Here is a 22,390-nt window from a genome sequence, read left to right on the forward strand (position 1 = left end):
TTGTTCACCGTGCATATAAATATGGCGCAAGTAAATGTAGAAGTCCCTTACCCTTCTTCCCAACTTAGTAACCGAACGTGAAGCCTCACCCACGATACGACGTGCGGTGAAGTATGGCCTGTTTGGCCTTAGAATAGCATTGAGACCTTGTGCGAATTAATAGCTGAATTGTCAGAGTTTGGCACTGTACCGTCGAGTGCGACGTATTTCTATTAAGTAATAATAGTCTATCGTGTATGGTGCATCGTGCGGTTAGAGTTCAAAAGTGACCAGCATCTCCAACGCTTCCTCGTGTTATCTAGAGTCTTATCCAGGCTGGGCCGACCACATGGCGCTTTCATCCGAGGAGATCTAGGCGAGGACCGAGGGACATGTACACTGGATTACCTACCCGACGACTGCTGAGCCCTATGCGGCTGGAATATATATTTGCTTTGGTACTGTGATTTGTGGAGCGGATAATCACCGACGCCTGTGAGTGTTGGATTTACCCCCGAGAGGAGTCAAGTTGAGTCGGCGCTCAGAGAGACTGAGGTCGCCTAGCTTCTTCTTCATTGTGGAGTTACAGCCTACAAGAGAACCAAGGTGTATTCATCTGCGGATCAAGAGTCTATCGCACTGTCTTCTGTACTTGAAGTCTCCCTAGATATCGTTGACCAGACGGTCTACTACCGACGGCTCTCCTACCCCCCCTACCGGCTTACAACCGGGAGGACCCCTTCTGGAATATCCCGCTAAATCATTAAGTGTACCATAGATGTAATTCCCTAAGAGCCAGGTTGTATACTTGCTTCCTGCGTAACCAGAGATTGGACATTCAGTGTTGATTTGCCTACGAGTACTCATTTGCCTTACAAGTGCATTCAAATGATAAATGTAAGATAAATATTCTATGTACCTTTTGCTATATTAAATATTTGATTATTACCTTTGTCTGGAACCGATTTCATTGTGGAAAGTGTTCATCATATTTAGATATCGTGTACTGTATGGCCAGTAGTTAAAGTACATAAAGCGGTAGTGGTTTAATGATACCATACTTATCAATACAGTCAGGGAATTACCCCTCAGTTACAGAAGTGATTAGGTGATTAGCGAATCACGGCGCGGTGCGCCTGTTGGGGAGGGGGGACTTAATGGAGCCGAGGAGCCTCCTCTCAGTCCCCCGTAGCAGCGCAAGGCAAAAGGCCACAGAGCGGAGACGCCGCCCGGCCGACAGATTACCGCCAGCAAGCAATTATTATTTGAATAGAAAATAAAGAGCATGATTTTGGGAACTGCAACCTGTCTGTGTGTTGTTTATTCTGCCACCCCTACACCTGGAATTGCCACAGTGGTGGAGAATGCGGGCATAGTCTACTGGCAATCAGGGGTGCGGAATAAACAACAATAGACTTTATCGAAGTAGAATAAAAGAAATTAAAGAAAAAAAAATATATATATTTAATAACGAAAAGAAGCATGGACGCGCTGGTGCAGCAGCTCGTAAAGGCGAACCTGGAACAACAGGCCCGGCACGAAGAGGCCCTGCAAGAACAGAGGAAACAGACGGGGATGATCCACGCGGAGCTCCAGCGGATGGCCTCTCACCGGCGGGACGAAGGGGCCGCAGGGACGCGGCCTAACCCCGGGCGCTTCATCCCCAAGCTGACGGAGCAGGAGGATGTAGAAGACTATCTCCTAGCGTTTGAGCGCACCGCCGGCCGGGAGGGCTGGCCAGAGGACGACTGGGGGGGACTGCTGGCCCCCTTCCTGTCGGGTAATGCGCAAAAGGCCTACCAGGACCTGCCACCGGAGCAAGCCGAGAACTACACTCGGCTAAAGCAGGAGATTTTGTCCCGTTACGGCCATAGTCTGCAGTGCCGTGCGCAGCGGTTCCATGACTGGGTGTATGACGCACAGGCCTCCCCGCGCTCCCAGATGCACGACCTAGTCCGCATAAGCCGAGCCTGGCTAATGACCGACCCCGGAGGGCCCACGGTCTTGGAACGGATTGTTATGGACCGCTTTGTCAGAGCCCTCCCTTATGACACGAAGAAGCAGGCGAGTCAAGCGGACCCCCGCTCTGTGGAGCAGCTAGTGAATATTGTGGAGGCCCACCAGGTAACGCGGGACTTACTCAAAGGGGGGCGAGGGGAAAAGCCAGAGCGGCCGAGAACAAGGAGGGGTCCCGACGAGCCCAGCCCAAGGGGCCGGGTAGGGAACGCAGGTGATCCCGAACTACCCCGAAGAAGACCGCTGTTCGACCAGGACCAAAGACGCTGCTATGACTGCGGTGAGCCCGGGCATCTCTCGTGGAACTGCCCAGGCCGGGATGTGTCCATGCCATCGGCGGCAGCTTCAGACCCCCGCAGAAAGACGTGCAATTATGGCGCAGCCTGTTGGGCCCATAAGGAAACATCAGCGACACTTTTACCCGTGCGCGTCAACGACGAAGATGCCGTAGCGCTCCTGGACTCGGGTAGTGTCATAACGCTGGTTCAGCCCCATTTGGCACACTGCGACGCAGAGGCTCCGCAAGTGTCAGTGTCCTGTGTGCACGGGGACACAAAGTTGTATCTAACGCACCTAAACGAAACCTAACGCAGGCCCGGGCGAATATCAAAACCGTAGATGGAAATCCAGTGGAGGGGGTGAGTAACCTGTCATATCCTCACTTTGCAATAAAAAGACAACTGCTGTACCAAGTCGTAAAAAAAAATGATGAGGTTAAAGATCTATTGCTGGTGCCGAAGTTCTTTATTCCCACTGTACTCCAGCTAGCGCATTCACATATCCTCGGAGCGCACCTGGGCGTGGACAAAACCATGGAGCGCATAAAGGCGCGTTTCCATTGGCCGGGCATGAAGAGAGCGGTAGAGGACTACTGCAGGAGCTGCCCAGAGTGTCAACGCGCAGCACCAAAGGTACACTATAAAAATCCTCTGATCCCGCTGCCCATCATTGAGACCCCATTCTCAAGAATTGCCCTCGACGTGGTGGGCCCTCTAGTCAAATCGTCCCGAGGCCACCAGTATATACTGGTAATCATAGATTATGCAACACGTTACCCCGAAGCCATCCCGTTACGCACGGTGACGGCCAAAATTGTGGCACGGGAGCTCTTTCATTTGTTTAGTCGGGTGGGAATTGCCGACTCTATTCTCACTGATCAGGGCTTGTGCTTTATGTCGCGGGTCATGAAAGAAATGTGCAAACTAATGAAAGTGGAACAGCTGCGAACCTCCATATACCATTCACAGACGGATGGGCTGTGCGAACGCTTGAACAAAACACTGAAAAGCATGCTAAGAAAGGTGATGGAGAAGGATGGGAAGAATTGGGATCAGTTGTTGCCCTTTCTGATGTTCTCTGTGCGTGAGGTCCCACAGGCCTCCACTGGCTTCTCGCCGTTTGAGCTGCTCTACGCCCGCAAGCCGCGGGGTCTCCTGGACATCGCCAAGGAGATTTGGGAGGAACAGCCGTCGCCCCACCGGTCTCTCATAGAGCATGTGCAGGTAATGAGAGACAGGATGAAGGCGCTCTGGCCAGTGGTGAGAGAACATATGCAACAGGCCCAAGACGCATAGAAGCGCATTTATGACCGGGGCGCACAGCCACGGGAGTTTAATGTGGGGGACCGGGTCCTAGTACTGGTTCCGACAGCAGAGTGCAAATTCCTAGCCAAATGGCAGGGACCCTACGACATAATCGAAAAAGTGGGTCCCGTCAACTACAAGGTCCACCAGCCCGACCGTAGGAAGCATCGACAGTTATACCATGTTAACCTGTTGAAGAAATGGCATGCCCGGGATGTGTTGCTCTCGCCCCCCCCTCTCCCCCCTTTTGCGCAGCAGGTGGCAGAGGCGGCCGATGTTCCCATCGGGGAACAGTTGTCCCCGACCCAACAGCAGGAGCTTCGGGAGCTGGTCCAACAGAACCGGGACGTGTTTTCGGCCACGCCGGGCCGCACCACATTGGCCCAGCACCACATCATTACCAGCCCGGGAGACAAGGTAAAGCTGAAGCCCTATCGTATCCCAGAGGCAAAAAGAGAGGCCGTAAGAAGAGAAGTGCGGGTCATGCTGGAGATGGGAGTAATTGAGGAGTCTCATAGCGGGTGGTCCAGTCCTATTGTTTTAGTGCCGAAACCCGACTCAACAACCAGGTTCTGCAATGATTTCAGGAAGCTTAATGACATTTCAAAGTTTGACGCCTATCCCATGCCTAGAGTGGATGAGCTCATTGATAGACTGGGCCTGGCCAGGTTTATCACAACACTAGATCTAACGAAGGGTTATTGGCAAGTCCCTCTGGCCCCCGCCTCGAGGGAGAAGACGGCTTTCTCCACCCCAGACGGGCTGTTTCATTATAAAGTTCTCCCGTTTGGCCTGCATGGGGCGCCATCTACCTTTCAGAGGCTGATGGACAGAGTACTACGGCCCCATCGGGATTATGCAGCCGCATATCTCGATGACATTATCATTCACTCATCAGATTGGGACACCCACCTCCAAAAGGTGAGAGCGGTGTTGGGTGCCCTCCGGGAGGCGGGTCTCACCGCCAACCCAAAGAAATGCAGGCTGGGACTAGAAGAGGCAGAGTACCTGGGGTTCACAATAGGCCGGGGCAATGTAAAACCGCAGAAGAGGAAAATTGATGCGATAAGGGAGTGGCCTCGCCCTTTAACCAAGAAGCAGGTCAGGACATTTAATGGGCTAGCGAGCTATTATAGGAGGTTTATCCCTAACTTCGCTGCTCGCGCTGCTCCCCTCACAGATCTGACCCAGGCGCGGCGGCCGTTCACGGTGAAGTGGACACCGGAGGCGGAGGCGGCGTTCGAGGACCTCAAGACTGCCCTCTGTTCGGGACCGGTGCTGGTCTCCCCGAACTTCGACAAGGAGATGACGGTACAGACAGATGCATCAGAGGTGGGACTGGGAGCGGTCCTCTCCCAGCAACTGGAGGGTGAGGAACATCCAATCTTATATGTGAGCAGGAAGCTGCTGCCACACGAGCGCAACTATTCTGCGGTGGAGAGCGAAGGTCTGGCAATTAAGTGGGCACTGGAGACGCTCCGTTATTATCTGCTGGGGAGGCGCTTCACGCTGGTGACGGATCACGCCCCCCTCGTCTGGATGGCCAAGACAAAGGGGACCAATGCCAGGGTGACTCGATGGTTTCTGGAGTTGCAATCATTTAACTTTTCTGTCATTCACAGGTCCGGGGTGGCGCATGGCAACGCAGACGCCGTCTCCAGGAAGGATGCCTGTTGGGCGTCGGACGCTCTTCCCCGACGGTCGGAGCTGGAGGGGGGGTACTGTGGCAACCCCAAGCCACCCCTGGGCTTGGTGATTGATGGGCGCTACGTGGCGACCCAATGGCTGGGCGCTGCCCATGTTTGGGCGTCCGCTTCCGGACGCACCTGTCACTAGAGACCCATCAGAAGTGATTAGGTGATTAGCGAATCACGGCGCGGTGCGCCTGTTGGGGAGGGGGGACTTAATGGAGCCGAGGAGCCTCCTCTCAGTCCCCCGTAGCAGCGCAAGGCAAAAGGCCACAGAGCGGAGACGCCGCCCGGCCGACAGATTACCGCCAGCAAGCAATTATTATTTGAATAGAAAATAAAGAGCATGATTTTGGGAACTGCAACCTGTCTGTGTGTTGTTTATTCTGCCACCCCTACACCTGGAATTGCCACAGTGTGTAATTGTGTATGTGTATGTATGTATGTATGTATGTATGTATGTATGTATGTATGTATGTATGTATGTATGTATGTATGTATGTATGTATGTATGTATTGTATGTATGTATGTATGTATGTATGTATGTATGTATGTATGTATGTATGTCTCTCACCAGGTGTCCCTGCAGCCACTCCACCAGGCTGTCGGCTGTGGAGTCTGGGATCTGGCAGCGCAGGCCCTCCCTCTCCTCAGTGTCCATCAGCTCCAGGACGCTCCTCAGGTCTTCCAGGAGGTGCAGGGCCCGCAGGCTGCCCATGAAGGGGGAGGTGGGCGACTGGCAGTCAAACATTCCATTGGAATAGTCCAGAGCCTTGGAGCCTGGGAGGGGGCGAGCCAGCAGAGGCCAGGGAGGGGGGTGGGGGGAGAGAGAGGAATGGGGACAATGTCCACACATCTATTACAACTTATTTGGGTTTTCTGTGGGTTGGTTGGGTCGTGTGTGTTTGTGTGTGTGTGTGTGTGTGTGTGTGTGTGTGTGTGTGTGTGTGTGTGTGTGTTCAATGGCTTCCTCAGTCATACTGTTGTCCAAGCTGCAATGCCCGATTCTTCATCCATGTACTCCAATACTGCACATCCTTCCTATAAAGTGCATACTTATACACCTGCATATAACCCATATGACTCTGTTTGATAGAATATACAATAATGCTGTATAATGTATATATATATTTATTCTTACCATATACATATAAAGTCCTGCATTATTATTATTAGTCCTGCATATATCGGTATATCGGTTGATATCGGTATCGGAAATTAAGAGTTGGACAATATCGGTATAGGTAAAAAAGCCAATATCGAGCATCCCTAATTATTATCTATCCACATCTGCCTATGAGGGGCCGATTAGGTCAATACTATTGAGATGCTCTCACACTCACTACTGAAATGCTCTCACGTATACTACTGAAACGCTCTTACATTCACTACTGAAACGCTCTTACACTACTGAAACGTTCTCAAACTCACTACTGAAACGCTCTCACACTCACTACTGAAACACTCTCACTCACTACTGAAATGCTCTCACGTATACTACTGAAACACTCTCACACTCACTACTGAAACACTCTCACACACACTCACTACTGAAATGCTCTCACGTATACTACTGAAACACTCTCACACTCACTACTGAAACACTCTCACACTCACTACTGAAATGCTCTCACGTATACTACTGAAACACTCTCACACTCACTACTGAAACGCTCTCACACTCACTACTGAAATGCTTTCACGTATACCACTGTCTGAAACACTCTCACACTCACTACTGAAACGCTCTCACACTTACTACTGAAACACTCTCACACTCACTACTGAAATGCTCTCACGTATACTACTGAAACACTCTCACACTCACTACTGAAACACTCTCACACTCACTACTGAAATGCTCTCACATATACTACTGAAACACTCTCACACTCACTATTGAAACGCTCTCACACTCACTAGTCACTACTGAAACACTCTCACACTCACTACTGAAATGCTCTCACATATACTACTGAAACGCTCTTCCATTCACTATTGAAACGCTCTCACACTCACTACTGAAATGCTCTCACATATTATACTACTGAAACGCTCTTACATTCACTATTGAAAGGTTTCAAATGTGTATAGAGCATTTCAGTAGTATACGTGAGAGCATTTCAGTAGTGAGTGTGAGAGCGTTTCAATAGTTACCCCGTTACGGAAGTTACCGCTCAATGTCACCAGTTAGACCGGAGGGCGGAAGTAAAGCCTGTGCGATTTATTTTGGGTGGGCTCCCACGGGCACGCCCGTGCGCGGATTGGCGCAAAAATATTCACGGGTAGATCTCAGTCAGTTCTACAACGTATGCCCTTCCATCAGCGAAAACGTTGGGAAAAAACTTTTACCCAGTGTGCCGGTGCTCGGATTGGCGCAAGATTTCTCCCAGGGGTAGATCTCGGCAGGGGGCACGACTTCCCAATGCACTTCCATCAGCGAAAACATCGGGAGAAAGTCGGGCGTGACATGGAAAGATTTGGCAGTTTTTGCACAAGCTCCCACACGCACGCCCGTATTCCGATCCGCGCAATAATATTCACAGGGGTACATTTCAATCCAATCCAATCCACTTCATTTATAAAGCACATTTAAAAACAACAAAGTTGACCAAAGTGCTGTACAAGTCCCACAACATAAGATAAAACATAAAAACCAAAAAATTTAATAAAAGCACACAAGTACAATATGTCACATAAAAAGGCAGGTCTCTCAAAAACTGTTTAAAACACAGAAGGCCAGAGCAAATAGATGTGTTTTGAGGCGTGATTTGAACACCTGCAGAGTGGGGGCCTGCCTAACATGCAGTGGCAGCTCATTTCATTGTGGGACACAAGTTCCCAATGCATTGTCCCGTGGGATCATGCCCCCCGCGGTGATATTAATTGAGGGGCGGATTTTCGGTGATGGAGAAATTAAAAAATTTATTGTCTGTAATTGTCTTGTCTTATTGTCTTACTCTGTTGTTATCTTCTCGTCATTATTATTATTATTATTGTTACTGTCTTGTGATGTCTTGTTTCATGTAAAATAAAAAATAAAAATGTATCACAAAAAAAGAAAGAACGTTTGAACTTTTCATGAGTTTTATTTTAGGCTACAAGTTGTCCCAGCCTAAATGCAAAAATGTGTACAGTATGTGTATACGTTTTTCAGTTATATGTATATATGCTCTTACATGTAGATGTGCAAGCGTTTCACATGTATGAATATAAGCCTTTCACATGAAATTTCACTAGCATGGAAGTTACCGCTCAACCAGTTACGGAGGTTAATGGAATATCAAAATAAAAGCGCACATTGTTGAATTTGTGTTGAATAGTGAATGTAAGAGCATTTCAGTAGTATACGTGAGAGCATTTCAGTAGTGAGTGTGATCTCAGTGTTTCCCCTGAAAAAAAATTCAGCAGCTTTAATGTCACAGGGGGGCCCGGAACTTTTTTTTTTTTTTTTTTACATTTTAAAGTTAAATGCATCAATCTGGTGCATTTTGAGAGCAAAATAAAGAGGCTAGATCTATGATGAACTTTGTGCTCAAAACACAAAATCGACTAGACTGCAGTGCTTTGTTCCTGCAGCCTTTTCCTCAGGTCAGTCTTTTACATTAAGCACCCCCCACAGCCCAAAAGTCCTCGGACGGGCCCTCCATCGGTGCTTCCAGTCATCCCGATCCTCCATGCATCTGGCTAGCTCGCCGGTGCTTTCTGTTCCCGCATCTCTCCTGAGTATGTCCACGTAGGTTAGTGTGGGACGTCCTCGTGATCGATGCCTGTGTGTTGGTGTGTTGGTTGTGAGAGCGTTTCAATAGTGAATGTAAGAGTGTTTCAGTAGTGAATGTAAGAGCGTTTCAGTAGTGAATGTAAGAGCGTTTCAATAGTGAATGTAAGAGCGTTTCAGTAGTGAATGTAAGAGCGTTTCAATAGTGAATGTAAGAGCGTTTCAATAGTGAATGTAAGAGCGTTTCAGTAGTATACATGAGAGCATTTCAGTAGTGAGTGTGAGATCGTCTCAATAGTATTGTCCTATTCGGCCCCTCATATATGTCTGTACATACTTGCATATACCGTAATCCTTTTTACATATCTGTAGATACTATACTATACTGTACATACATCTGATTAGCACTATTACTCAGTAGTACTAAGTTATATATTTTATACCCAGCTTAATCACCTGTACTTTGTATATTACTATTGCACTTTACTGTTAGATTTACACTCTGTTTTGATGTTGTACTGTACTTGTGCTGTATAATGACAATACATTTGAATCTAATGTAATAAATGTAATGTAATGTAATCTAATCTAAAGTGCTAGTCCCCCATTCTATTTCATCTTCTACTGTTGTTTTTAAGAGTGTGGGGTACATAAGGAGACATTGGGACATATTGCTTGATTACATGATGTTATGCCACTTGCTCTAAATTACTTCATAGAACTCTGGTCTAGTGTGTAAGAATCACCACTTCCCTCCACAGATGCAACCTACTGTGTAGCCATAGAGTACAACATGTACTGTGTGTTCTAAATATACAGAGGATAACACATACTGTACTGTGTATTCTAAATGTAGAGGATAACACATACTGTACTGTGTATTCTAAAAATGTACAGAGGATAACACATACTGTACTGTATATTCTAAATGTAGAGAACACATACTGTACTGTGTAGTCTACCGTCTATGCCCTGTGCCATGCATGCAAGTCGTCCTGAGGTCTCTGTACTGTGTGTTTTGTAAGTCGACGTTATGTCTCTGTTTAGTAAGTCAATGCTACGTCTCTGCACTGTTATGTATCCACCGGGCACCCACAGTGAAAATGCAGGCCACCATGCAATCTAGGCTAGATCTCCATTCTGAATCACCACTGCATGCATGACGAGAGTGCATAAAGACAGCAGCATACTCCTGGTTTAACTTCCAGTCAGGCATTACTGCAGCAGACATAACAAAGCCTCAACACTCAGCATGGGAACACAGCGGCAGAGCATGGCCAAGGGCACGAAGCCTGAATGAGGACAGAGTCGAAGGCCAAAGCTTCTCCAGAAACCCTGGGACATCACGTGATCTGATGGCCAACTAAAATGTCAGCAGTATAATCAGCCACTGTAGAGAAAAAAATAGGAATGCGGTTCTCTTGAAGCCTTGTCCATGCGATGACAGCCATAACAGCCAGACCTCTGGACCTTTTTTGTCAACTCAAGGATAGCAGTTTTTTTTTAGTTTTTTTTAACTTTATTTATTAGTCGTCAAAGGTACAGTGGAATACAATACACATTTTATATTTTCGCCCTCCCCCGTCCCTCCAGGGTTCCCACAGACATTGCAAAATTTTATTCAAGGACTTTCTCATTTTAAAAAGGATACAGTTCACTTCTAAGTGCTGTTTTTATCTGATCCAATATGTATGGCTCAAAGCCAATCTCCGACAATTAGCCACACCTTAACACTTTAATCGCCGGGGTTAAATTCATAATTTACCATCCCTCGCCAGCCCTATTTAACATGGAGAAGTTCCCCTTCTTTGCAGGGCTATAACTTTTTAAATTCTATTGCTAAATTGCCATTATTATGGCCCATTCAATGTCCTATATGTATTGTTCAGGGTGTAGCAACGTTAAACTTTTTCATTCACATTTTCATACTAAAATATGGTCTAAAGTATAAGTATGTTTTTATCGTTTTCTGCAGCTTTCTTCAGAACGTGATTTATAGCCCTAAATGCATTATATTGATGATCAAATACAGTTTGGTAGGAATCTGTGCGAGATAAAAAATTTCAAATGGACGTGCTTCTAGAAGTTTCTACGTATCATCTGATGATGACCGGATGGGCGGGGGATCGTTTATAATTCCGTGGGCAGCGTTAGATGATTCATCCAGAGTGGGTCATATGTTCATCAGAGCAGTTAGTAAAGAACACGTTAGAATATAACGCTGAATCTTACCGTGGCTTCCTCGCGCCGCTGGCAGATGAGCGTGGAACAGAATTTTTTCTATTATGGGATGTAGAAATGCCCGATCCATTTCCAGGTTGTATAATAGTATATACGTCCAAATCATGTTGTTTTTTCGAGTTATTTGCACCGATCGATGTTCACTGTATCAAGACGGAGTCTCTCTAACGATAGCGAGTGGCCGGACCACATATGGATGAGCACTACCGGTTCAAAGGTTAATTTCCGGTTGGCGATCTGCCGATCGGCCACCAGATGGCGCTCTTGAACCGCTAGAGAGTTGAGAGGAGATCAGCAGTGTGTCTCAGGGCTCCGGAAAGGAAATATGATTTCGATGACAGATTTTTGAAATATTGACATCAAAGACGAGTTACGGCGTCTTCGGCAGAATGAGCATGGCTAGGAAAGACGAGTTCCGGCGTTTTCGGCGATTAAAGTGTTAATAAAAAAAATATATATATATATAATAATAATAATAAATTCAATTTCTTGATTCCGTACAATTCTATCTTGGATGATCAAAGCCCTCAATGTGAATGACCGATTTGAATTTCAAGGGCTTTCCAAGCACCTTGTAAAAAAAAAAGGCTATTTTCAAGGAATTTCAGGCCTTACTCTTTTTTTGTCAAAAATCAAGCACTAAGCACTTCAAGGACCTTGTGCGAACCCTCCCCCTCCCTCCCCTGTCCTACCCAATCCTACAAATACACAACAGATAACAGAGACATACAAAACCCATATCTCTCTCACTCATCCTTCCTTATCATTGTCCTATAGTGTCTTTAGCTTGGCTATGTAACCAATAAAAGGGCCCCATACTATTTCAAACTTTTCACTAGACCCCCTTAGGTTGTATTTAATTTTCTCCACATTTAAAAAGAACATGATATCTTTGAGCCATAGGGATGCTTTGGGGACTGCTGGTGATTTCCACTCTAGCAAGATCGTTCTGCGTGCTAATAAGGATGCAAAGGCAATTCTATATATTGTAACGCGATTCTTGTACCGGATCTCCTCTCTGGTAAACAAGAATACCCTGAAGACTCTAGCAGGAGCACTCATTCAAGGGTACTACGACTATGCTTGCACCTCATGGTACCAAAGCACCTCAAAGGCACTAAAAAACAAATTACAAACATCTCAAAACAAGCTAGTCAGACTACTGCTTGACCTGACTCCTAGAACCCACCTCACCCCTGCCCACTTTGACAACCTAGGATGGCTTAGAGTAGACGACAGAGTACAGCAACTTGCAATGGGCCTGGTCTACAAGATACACTACGCGACCAAGGTACCCATGTACATGTCAAAATACTTCCCAAAGGTCAGTGAATACCACGATCACAACACCAGAGGGAGCTCCACAAATCATGTAAAACCCAGATTCGGCTCAAACAAGGGACTAAACACGTTTCGCAATTATGCCACATCAATGTGGAACGAACTACCTCACTACCATATCTGATTTTAAAGTTCAAATTAAGGACATTTTAAAGAATGAGATGGGAGAATGTCGCTGCTTCACTGCATAATGTGCTGTTATATTTTATGTTTTTAACCTGACCTCTCCCCAGCAACCTCCTGCAGGGCCTCACCTTCCATCCTCTTTCTACCTTTTTACCCTACCCTCCAATCTCCCCCAATCCCATTCAATCTGATTTGCTGCAGCTCAAATGTATTCCCTTGCCCCACTTTGCCTTTTATGTATTTTCGTATGTTTGTTTTTGCTGCCATTTTGGCCAGGTCTTGCTCGAAAAAGAGATCTTTGATCTCAAGTGACTACCTGGTAAAATAAAGGTAAAATAAAAAAAATGTCCTAACCTAGTTGTACAGTAAATGACCAAGTAAGGCTTTGTCAGTATTCCAATGTACAGTGTAAAATGTGTGTGTGTCCCCTACCCAACCCCCCCCCCCCCCCCCCCCCCCCCCCCCCCCCCAGTGTACAGCCCTCACCCACCCAACCTCCTCCAATGTACAGTTTCTACGCCAAATGTATATACACTCTTTTTCTGGACACTTTTGTATCACAAACAGTACTGTATTTGCAAATCTGATATGTCATAAATGTATAGATGTAGCAGTACTGTCTATCTGTATGTCATGTATGTCATATATGTTATGATGAATTGAAAATGGGGGACCCTGATGTAAACAAGACGAAAGTCTTTCTCTGATCTGCATCCCCTTAACAATTGTATGTATTGAGCTGTACTGTACTGTACCCATTCTGCAATCTGTTAATAAACTTTTCAATCAATCAATCAATCAATCTTCTCCTAACCCTTTGATGGTCCGGTCTTAGTAAGACTCCGAAGATGGCTATTTCTGCACGGGGATTTAGCTCCATGTCGAAGGCCTCGGCGAGGTGTTTGAAAATAGCTGTCCAATAGCTGTGTAGGCGGGGACAAGACCAAAACATGTGCATCATATTTGCTGGGGACATGTGACATCTATTACAAGAGTCTGTAATATCGGGATATATTTTGTAGAGTTTAGAGTTTGTGAAGTAGATGCGATGGACCACCTTAAATTGCATCAGATTGAGCCTGGAACAAGATGTACTGTCATTTACTCTGGCCAAGGCCATGCAAAATAAATTGTTTGGTTCCGGTTGCCGACCGACCCTGCCGATTTTTTTTTTTAAACTTTGACCAGTCAGCTGGTTCTTTTTAGCGTTTATCGCTTTTTCATCGCATTCATACTTGGTCAAGTGCGACCGACAGAAGCAGGCTGAAAGGGTTCAGATGGGGGGGAAGACACTCTGGGAAAGGCACGGCTGCCGTCCGGGATTCGAACGCGCTCAGCCCCAGATCCGTGACGAGCACGGTTGTCCACGGCGCTGAAATAGCACTCGCGGTACGTGGTGAGCTACTGGAGCTCCCTGACCCTGCCGATTTATGTGCGACCCAAATGTATTTTATGAGTTTGTAAAAAAATAATTATAATAATTAAAAATAATTATTTTTTTATAATTATTTTTTTTACAATAAAGTTTTATTAAATCTTAGTAAAAAGGTGCAGTCCATGTCAATAATGAGAATATATAAAAAGCAAGTATTTCACAATATTTGCACAGCTCTCTGACGTCAGGATATATAGTGAGTAGTATTTAGGGGTGGCATTTTTAATACTACTACCTTTGTACATTGTACTTTTGTAGTACAGTGTCTTTGTATTTTAACCTTTAGTATTATAGATACTAAACATGCTGGCAGAGTACATGCATCCATGTTGTCATGAAAAATGTAATTAAATAAAAAAATTCCCTATCCATAGTCGCAGTGGGAAAACATTTTAAATAAAATAAAATAAATTCCCTACCTACCCATGGCCTTAACTGACAACCAACAGGAACCAAACAATTTATTTTGTTAGGCCCAATACTCGATTCCAAATATCCTCATCTATGGCATCGCCCAATTCCTTTTCCCAATCCTCTTTGATTTGATCAAGAAATGTTTCTCTGTTATGGGAGATCAGGGTGTAAATCCTTGATATAAGACCTTTTTGATTTGTGGGGATGTCCAAAATTGTGTTGATTACGGAGTTGGAGATATTAGGGAAGGAGGCATTATGTTTTTTAACCCACAGGGCTCGAAGTAGTTTTTTTTACTTGAAATACATAGCAAACATGATTCAGTTATGCAATAGTGCTGCTGCTTTTTATTTGGTTAAAATCTTTTAGTTAATAAGACTAAAAGACTACAATATGACTACAACGATTTCATGACGGTGTTATGGTTTGTAACCGACCCCAATCGCACAACACAAGACAGGTATGATGGTTTGCCAAGAAACAGATATTTATTGAACAAAAGGGAAATACAGGGAAAAGGGCACTGTCCCTTTAAGGGAGAATCACAACTACAGGAATATAATATGAGGGGAAGGAAAGGTGCCTTTAAGAGGCGGGCAGGAAAAGGGAACACTAAGGGAAGGTAAGGGAACGCCTAAGGGAAGGTTAAGGGAACGCCTTGGGACCGAGGAACTAGAGACTAGGTAAACTAGGGAGAGAGGACTAGGGACTAGGAGAGCTAGGGAACAGGAGAAACGGGGACTAGGGGAACTAGGGACAAGGAACTAGGTGGAACTAGAAGGGGAGAACTTGGGACCAGGAACTAGGTGGAACTAGAAAGGGGAGAACTAGGGAACAGGAACTAGGTGGAACTAGAAGGGGAGAACTAGGGAACAGAGGGGACTGAGGCCCGCGGAGGCGGGCTGGGAAACAGGGAGGAACTGGGAGGACTGGTGGAAATCATCTGGGCCGCTCTGCAGGACAGAGGAGATAGTTAATGCACAAAAGGGGAAAAAACAGAGCAGGTGCAGAACAGTCCAAATAACAAAGTGAACAAAGTAATAATATCTTCGTGTGACAAACACACAGGGGGAGATGTAAAGTCCAAAAATACTATTCTAAGTGAGAACCAAAAACAGAGGCATTACGCTGGGAGATGAAATGTCCAAACTAACTAACAGAGGCAATACGCTGGGAGATGAAATGTCCAAACAAACTAACAGAGGCAATACGCTGGGAGAGTGACATCACAATCAAAACTCACCCAGGCGTATGCGTAAGGTAAAGGGGCAGCAGCGGGAACGGGGGGCAAGGGCACTACGCTGAGTGAGTGACATCACAATCAAAACTCACCCAGGACGTATGCGTAAAGGTACGGGGACAGCAGCGGGAACGGGGGCAAGGGCACTACGCTGAGTGAGTGACATCACAATCAAAACTCACCCAGGACGTATGCGTAAAGGTACGGGGACAGCAGCGGGAACGGGGGCAAGGGCACTACGCTGGGTGAGTGACATCACAATCAAAACTCACCCAGGCGCATGCGTAATGGTACAGGGACAGCAACGGGAACGAAGGCATCGCCACCGGGGCGGCTGGCTGTCCGAGCCGAGGGAGAGAGTGCTGGAACAGTGGCGGTGACGAGGGCATCGTCCACCGGGTAGCCGCTGTCGGAGCCGAGGAACAGAGTGCGCGCCACACCTTGGTGTGCGCGTCGGAACAGGGAGCTGGAACAGTGGCGGTGGCGAGGATGTCGTCCACCGGGTAGCCACTGTCGGAGCCGAGGAACAGAGTGCGCGCCACACCTTGGTGTGCGCGTCGGAACAGGGAGCTGGAACAGTGGCGGTGGCGAGGATGTCGTCCACCGGGTAGCCACTGTCGGAGCCGAGGAACTGAGTGCGCGCCACACCTTGGTGTGCGCGTCGGAACAGTGGCGGTGGCGAGGATGTCGTCCACCGGATAGCCGCTGTCGGAGCCGAGGAACAGAGTGCGCGCCACACCTTGGTGTGCGCGTCGGAACAGAGAGACGCCTCGGGGTGCGTCTGCGAGGAGGAGTGCGCCAAGCACGAAGGTCTGGAAGATGCGCTCCAGCGCGCTGGTCTGGGGAGCGTGCCAAGCTCGAAGGTCTAGGAGATGCGCGTTGCGCGCCGGTCTGGAGAGCGTGCCAAGCTCGAGGGTTCTTGGAAGATGCGCGTTGCGCGCTGGTCTGGAGAGCGTGCCAAGCTCGAGCGTCCTTGGAAGATGCGCGTTGCGCGCTGAGGACTGGAGAGCGTCCAAGCTCGAGGGTTCTTGGAAGATGCGCGTTGCGCGCTGGTCTGGAGAGCGTGCCAAGCTCGAGCGTCCTTGGAAGATGCGCGTTGCGCGCTGAGGACTGGAGAGCGTCCAAGCTCGAGGGTTCTTGGAAGATGCGCGTTGCGCGCTGGTCTGGAGAGCGTGCCAAGCTCGAGCGTCCTTGGAAGATGCGCGTAGCGCGCTGAGGACTGGAGAGCGTCTGCGCTGGTCTGGATGTGCGTCAGGACGACAGCTGCGCGGGGGGTCTGAAGTGGATGACTGGGATGCCTCCCGTGGAAGTCTAGGGAGCGCAGACCAGTCCCACTCTCAGGCAACGGCGACAGCAGGCGAAGGCTGGAGCAAAACATCTCGACGCAGGAGAATGGAACAGCATAGGCAGACGGAGGATCTCCCGAAAGAGTCTAGATGTTTAGAGAATATGACTCGGCAAGTATACAACACGACCCCACGCCAAAACGAGGGGAAGCGCCCTGGTATTTAAAGCCCACAGGGGGACTAATTAGCCTGCCACCACAGGTGCGAGAGATAATAGAATATCAAACAGGTGTGGCCACTAAGGGTAAAGAACGAGAGGGTGGGGGCTAGAGAGAGTGAGTAGGGAATTCCTAACAGTAGGCTTAAAGAAGACAGAGAATAGGGAATTCCTAACAGTAGGCTTAAAGAAGACAGAGAAAAGGTAGTGAGCAGCGGGCAAAACCTCACAGTATCCCCCCCTCCAACGGGAGCCACCCGGCGACCCAAAACAAATACAGACAGAGTGGCAGGGGCAAAACAAGACGGTACTGGCCAAGCCAGCAGGGGAAGCCACCACAAGAGTGGGGCTAGCAAAAGAAACAGGGTCGCCGAGGGGTAACTAGGGTAGCAGAGGGGCAACTGGGGGAACTGGTCTAGAGGAACTGGGTCTAGAGAACTGGTCTAGAGAACTGGTCTAGAGAACTGGTTTAGAGAACTGGTCTAGAGAACTGGTCTAGAGGAACTGGGTCTAGAGAACTGAGGGGCAAGCAGGGTAGCAAAAGGGGTAACCATGGTAGCACCGGGAAAAGGGCTAGCAGAGGGAAGGATAGCTGCCAGGGCACTGACAGCTACAGGGCCTATGCTAGCTGTACTGCTACATCAACATAGAGGCTGCGCAAGCTGCCGGAGCTAGGCTAGCAGAGGGAAAGGGTAGCTGCCAGGGCACTGATAGCTACAGGGCCTATGCTAGCTGTACTGCTACATCAACATAGAGGCTGCGCTAGCTGCCGGAGCTAGGCTGGCAGACAGGGCTGGACCAGCATGAGAGAACAAGCTAGCTGGAAGGACAGTCCTAGCTGTGTGAGATAAACTACACAAAAAAGTGGAGGCCATGCAGAGGGACCAGGTTAGCTGCTTGGGCCTGGCTAGCTACAGGGCCTATGCCAGCTGCAAGGCTGCATTAACATAGAGGCTGTGCTAACAGCCGGGGCCAAGCTAGCAGGCCGGGGCCATGCAGAGGGAAACTGGGTTAGCCGCCAGGGCATGGCTAGCTACAGGGCCTATGCCAGCAGCAAGGGCTGCATAAACATAGAGGCTGTGCTAGCAGCCGGGGCTAAGCTAGCAGACAGGGGCTCTGCTGAGGGACTGGGTTAGCTGCCAGGGCATGGCTAGCTACAGGGGGGTCAAACAGGGCAAAACGGGAAGCAAACAGGGGAGCTAACCGGGGAGACTAACAAGCTAAACAGGGGAGTAACAGGCTAACAAGGGAGCTAAACAGGACTAACAAGGAAGCTAAACTGGGCTAACAGGGAAGCTAACAGGGCTAACAGGGGAGCTAGAGGGAACAAGAAAAAAAAAGGCAAACTCAACATACACAGTCTGTGCTGGCTGGGGTCGTAGACTTGGTGGGGTCGTACTGTTATGGTTTGTAACCGACCCCAATCGCACAACACAAGACAGGTATGATGGTTTGCCAAGAAACAGATATTTATTGAACAAAAGGGAAATACAGGGAAAAGGGCACTGTCCCTTTAAGGGAGAATCACAACTACAGGAATATAATATGAGGGGAAGGAAAGGTGCCTTTAAGAGGCGGGCAGGAAAAGGGAACACTAAGGGAAGGTAAGGGAACGCCTAAGGGAAGGTTAAGGGAACGCCTTGGGACCGAGGAACTAGAGACTAGGTAAACTAGGGAGAGAGGACTAGGGACTAGGAGAGCTAGGGAACAGGAGAAACGGGGACTAGGGGAACTAGGGACAAGGAACTAGGTGGAACTAGAAGGGGAGAACTTGGGACCAGGAACTAGGTGGAACTAGAAAGGGGAGAACTAGGGAACAGGAACTAGGTGGAACTAGAAGGGGAGAACTAGGGAACAGAGGGGACTGAGGCCCGCGGAGGCGGGCTGGGAAACAGGGAGGAACTGGGAGGACTGGTGGAAATCATCTGGGCCGCTCTGCAGGACAGAGGAGATAGTTAATGCACAAAAGGGGAAAAAACAGAGCAGGTGCAGAACAGTCCAAATAACAAAGTGAACAAAGTAATAATATCTTCGTGTGACAAACACACAGGGGGAGATGTAAAGTCCAAAAATACTATTCTAAGTGAGAACCAAAAACAGAGGCATTACGCTGGGAGATGAAATGTCCAAACTAACTAACAGAGGCAATACGCTGGGAGATGAAATGTCCAAACAAACTAACAGAGGCAATATGCTGGGAGAGTGACATCACAATCAAAACTCACCCAGGCGTATGCGTAAGGTAAAGGGGCAGCAGCGGGAACGGGGGGCAAGGGCACTACGCTGAGTGAGTGACATCACAATCAAAACTCACCCAGGACGTATGCGTAAAGGTACGGGGACAGCAGCGGGAACGGGGGCAAGGGCACTACGCTGAGTGAGTGACATCACAATCAAAACTCACCCAGGACGTATGCGTAAAGGTACGGGGACAGCAGCGGGAACGGGGGCAAGGGCACTACGCTGGGTGAGTGACATCACAATCAAAACTCACCCAGGCGCATGCGTAATGGTACAGGGACAGCAACGGGAACGAAGGCATCGCCACCGGGGCGGCTGGCTGTCCGAGCCGAGGGAGAGAGTGCTGGAACAGTGGCGGTGACGAGGGCATCGTCCACCGGGTAGCCGCTGTCGGAGCCGAGGAACAGAGTGCGCGCCACACCTTGGTGTGCGCGTCGGAACAGGGAGCTGGAACAGTGGCGGTGGCGAGGATGTCGTCCACCGGGTAGCCACTGTCGGAGCCGAGGAACAGAGTGCGCGCCACACCTTGGTGTGCGCGTCGGAACAGGGAGCTGGAACAGTGGCGGTGGCGAGGATGTCGTCCACCGGGTAGCCACTGTCGGAGCCGAGGAACTGAGTGCGCGCCACACCTTGGTGTGCGCGTCGGAACAGTGGCGGTGGCGAGGATGTCGTCCACCGGATAGCCGCTGTCGGAGCCGAGGAACAGAGTGCGCGCCACACCTTGGTGTGCGCGTCGGAACAGAGAGACGCCTCGGGGTGCGTCTGCGAGGAGGAGTGCGCCAAGCACGAAGGTCTGGAAGATGCGCTCCAGCGCGCTGGTCTGGGGAGCGTGCCAAGCTCGAAGGTCTAGGAGATGCGCGTTGCGCGCCGGTCTGGAGAGCGTGCCAAGCTCGAGGGTTCTTGGAAGATGCGCGTTGCGCGCTGGTCTGGAGAGCGTGCCAAGCTCGAGCGTCCTTGGAAGATGCGCGTTGCGCGCTGAGGACTGGAGAGCGTCCAAGCTCGAGGGTTCTTGGAAGATGCGCGTTGCGCGCTGGTCTGGAGAGCGTGCCAAGCTCGAGCATCCTTGGAAGATGCGCGTTGCGCGCTGAGGACTGGAGAGCGTCCAAGCTCGAGGGTTCTTGGAAGATGCGCGTTGCGCGCTGGTCTGGAGAGCGTGCCAAGCTCGAGCGTCCTTGGAAGATGCGCGTAGCGCGCTGAGGACTGGAGAGCGTCTGCGCTGGTCTGGATGTGCGTCAGGACGACAGCTGCGCGGGGGGTCTGAAGTGGATGACTGGGATGCCTCCCGTGGAAGTCTAGGGAGCGCAGACCAGTCCCACTCTCAGGCAACGGCGACAGCAGGCGAAGGCTGGAGCAAAACATCTCGACGCAGGAGAATGGAACAGCATAGGCAGACGGAGGATCTCCCGAAAGAGTCTAGATGTTTAGAGAATATGACTCGGCAAGTATACAACACGACCCCACGCCAAAACGAGGGGAAGCGCCCTGGTATTTAAAGCCCACAGGGGGACTAATTAGCCTGCCACCACAGGTGCGAGAGATAATAGAATATCAAACAGGTGTGGCCACTAAGGGTAAAGAACGAGAGGGTGGGGGCTAGAGAGAGTGAGTAGGGAATTCCTAACAGTAGGCTTAAAGAAGACAGAGAATAGGGAATTCCTAACAGTAGGCTTAAAGAAGACAGAGAAAAGGTAGTGAGCAGCGGGCAAAACCTCACAGACGGCTTCCTGTCCTCGCATGGCGGCTTCCATCCTGTCCATGCAATGCACGGAGCATTAACGTAAAATTTTCAACAACAGATTGCTGCTAATGAAACACTTCATGGAAACGGAGTAACGTTAACGCTATGTCGAGTTCATACGTGTAGTGTAGTATGAACTCGACATAACGTTAACGTTACTCCGTTTCCATGAAGTGTTTAATTAAGTCCGTCGCAGATGGATGGTACACTGGTAGCTAGCTAACTTTAGCCACAGCTGCACAAACTAATTTCAATGATGTTATGAGTTATCAGTAGCTAGCCAGCTAGATAACGTTAGACGCCTTGTGTATTAAACTAAAGTGAATAGTTTACTGGGCCATTGTCTAATCGTTGCTTCAGTGATGTTAAAAGAGGACCTGCACGCTTGCTATCTTCGGTGCGAATGAGACGTGTCTGTGAGGGGGAGGGGCAATGAGGGTGTGTGAGCGTGTATGTGCGTCAACTTAACCAATCGAAAATCAGCATTAAAGGTAAGAACGTCAAGCTCACGTTTGATTGGTTAGAATTAGGGGTGGACGGTATAAGCGGTATACGGTATAAACGGTATGAATTTGCGCTACGGTATGGATTTAGACTATACCTTGTGACCGGTAGAGCAACACAGTGTGGAGGGAGGGGGCTGCCAGGAGCGGAGCCAACGCCAGCCCGCCGAGACAGGGCTCCACAGTGCGACTATTTCACTCTGATTTCCCCCTAAAAATCGATATGTGCAAACTGGAAAAATAATTTAGGAGCACAGAGGCTTTGCGTAGTGGGCATGTCAACGCGCAATTGTCATTTCATAATAGACACGGAACAGAGCGGACCTTCAATTCTAGAAGCAAACTAGCACTTCAGCCCTGCGTTGCACACAGCTGTGTGGCAACTTCTCTCGTGAGTCGCGCAGTTTCTATGTGTAATGTAAACTCTGCGACGAGTCCAATGGTCTAACATGCTTTGCATCCTCGCCATTCTGGAATGGCCACGTCGCGCTAAAATCTTAAGTAATGTTAAATGTTGATGTAGCCTCAGAAAGCTAATGTTAGCTAGCTCCTAGCAGCCTGTTGATGTAGCCTCAGCAAGCCAACGCCGGCTCCACCCCTAGCATCCCTCCCCCTCACTCTCT

The 22,390-nt window shown here is 48.8% G+C and overlaps 1 protein-coding gene across 5 annotated transcripts in view; it reads right to left on the reverse strand.

Moving 5' to 3' along the window:
- Window positions 1–22,390, reverse strand: part of ppfibp1b (PPFIA binding protein 1b) — a 166,373-nt gene that overhangs the window by 92,507 nt on the left and 51,476 nt on the right. For all 5 annotated transcript variants that reach the window (XM_084335485.1, XM_084335483.1, XM_084335484.1 and 2 more), the window contains exon 3: window positions 5,842–6,047. In XM_084335485.1, coding sequence (XP_084191611.1) covers window positions 5,842–6,047 — 206 coding nt within the window. The remainder of the gene's footprint in view (window positions 1–5,841; window positions 6,048–22,390) is intronic.

Source organism: Notolepis coatsorum (genome assembly GCF_963971535.1).
Source record: "Notolepis coatsorum genome assembly, chromosome: 18".
NCBI classification, from domain to species: domain Eukaryota; kingdom Metazoa; phylum Chordata; class Actinopteri; order Aulopiformes; family Paralepididae; genus Notolepis; species Notolepis coatsorum.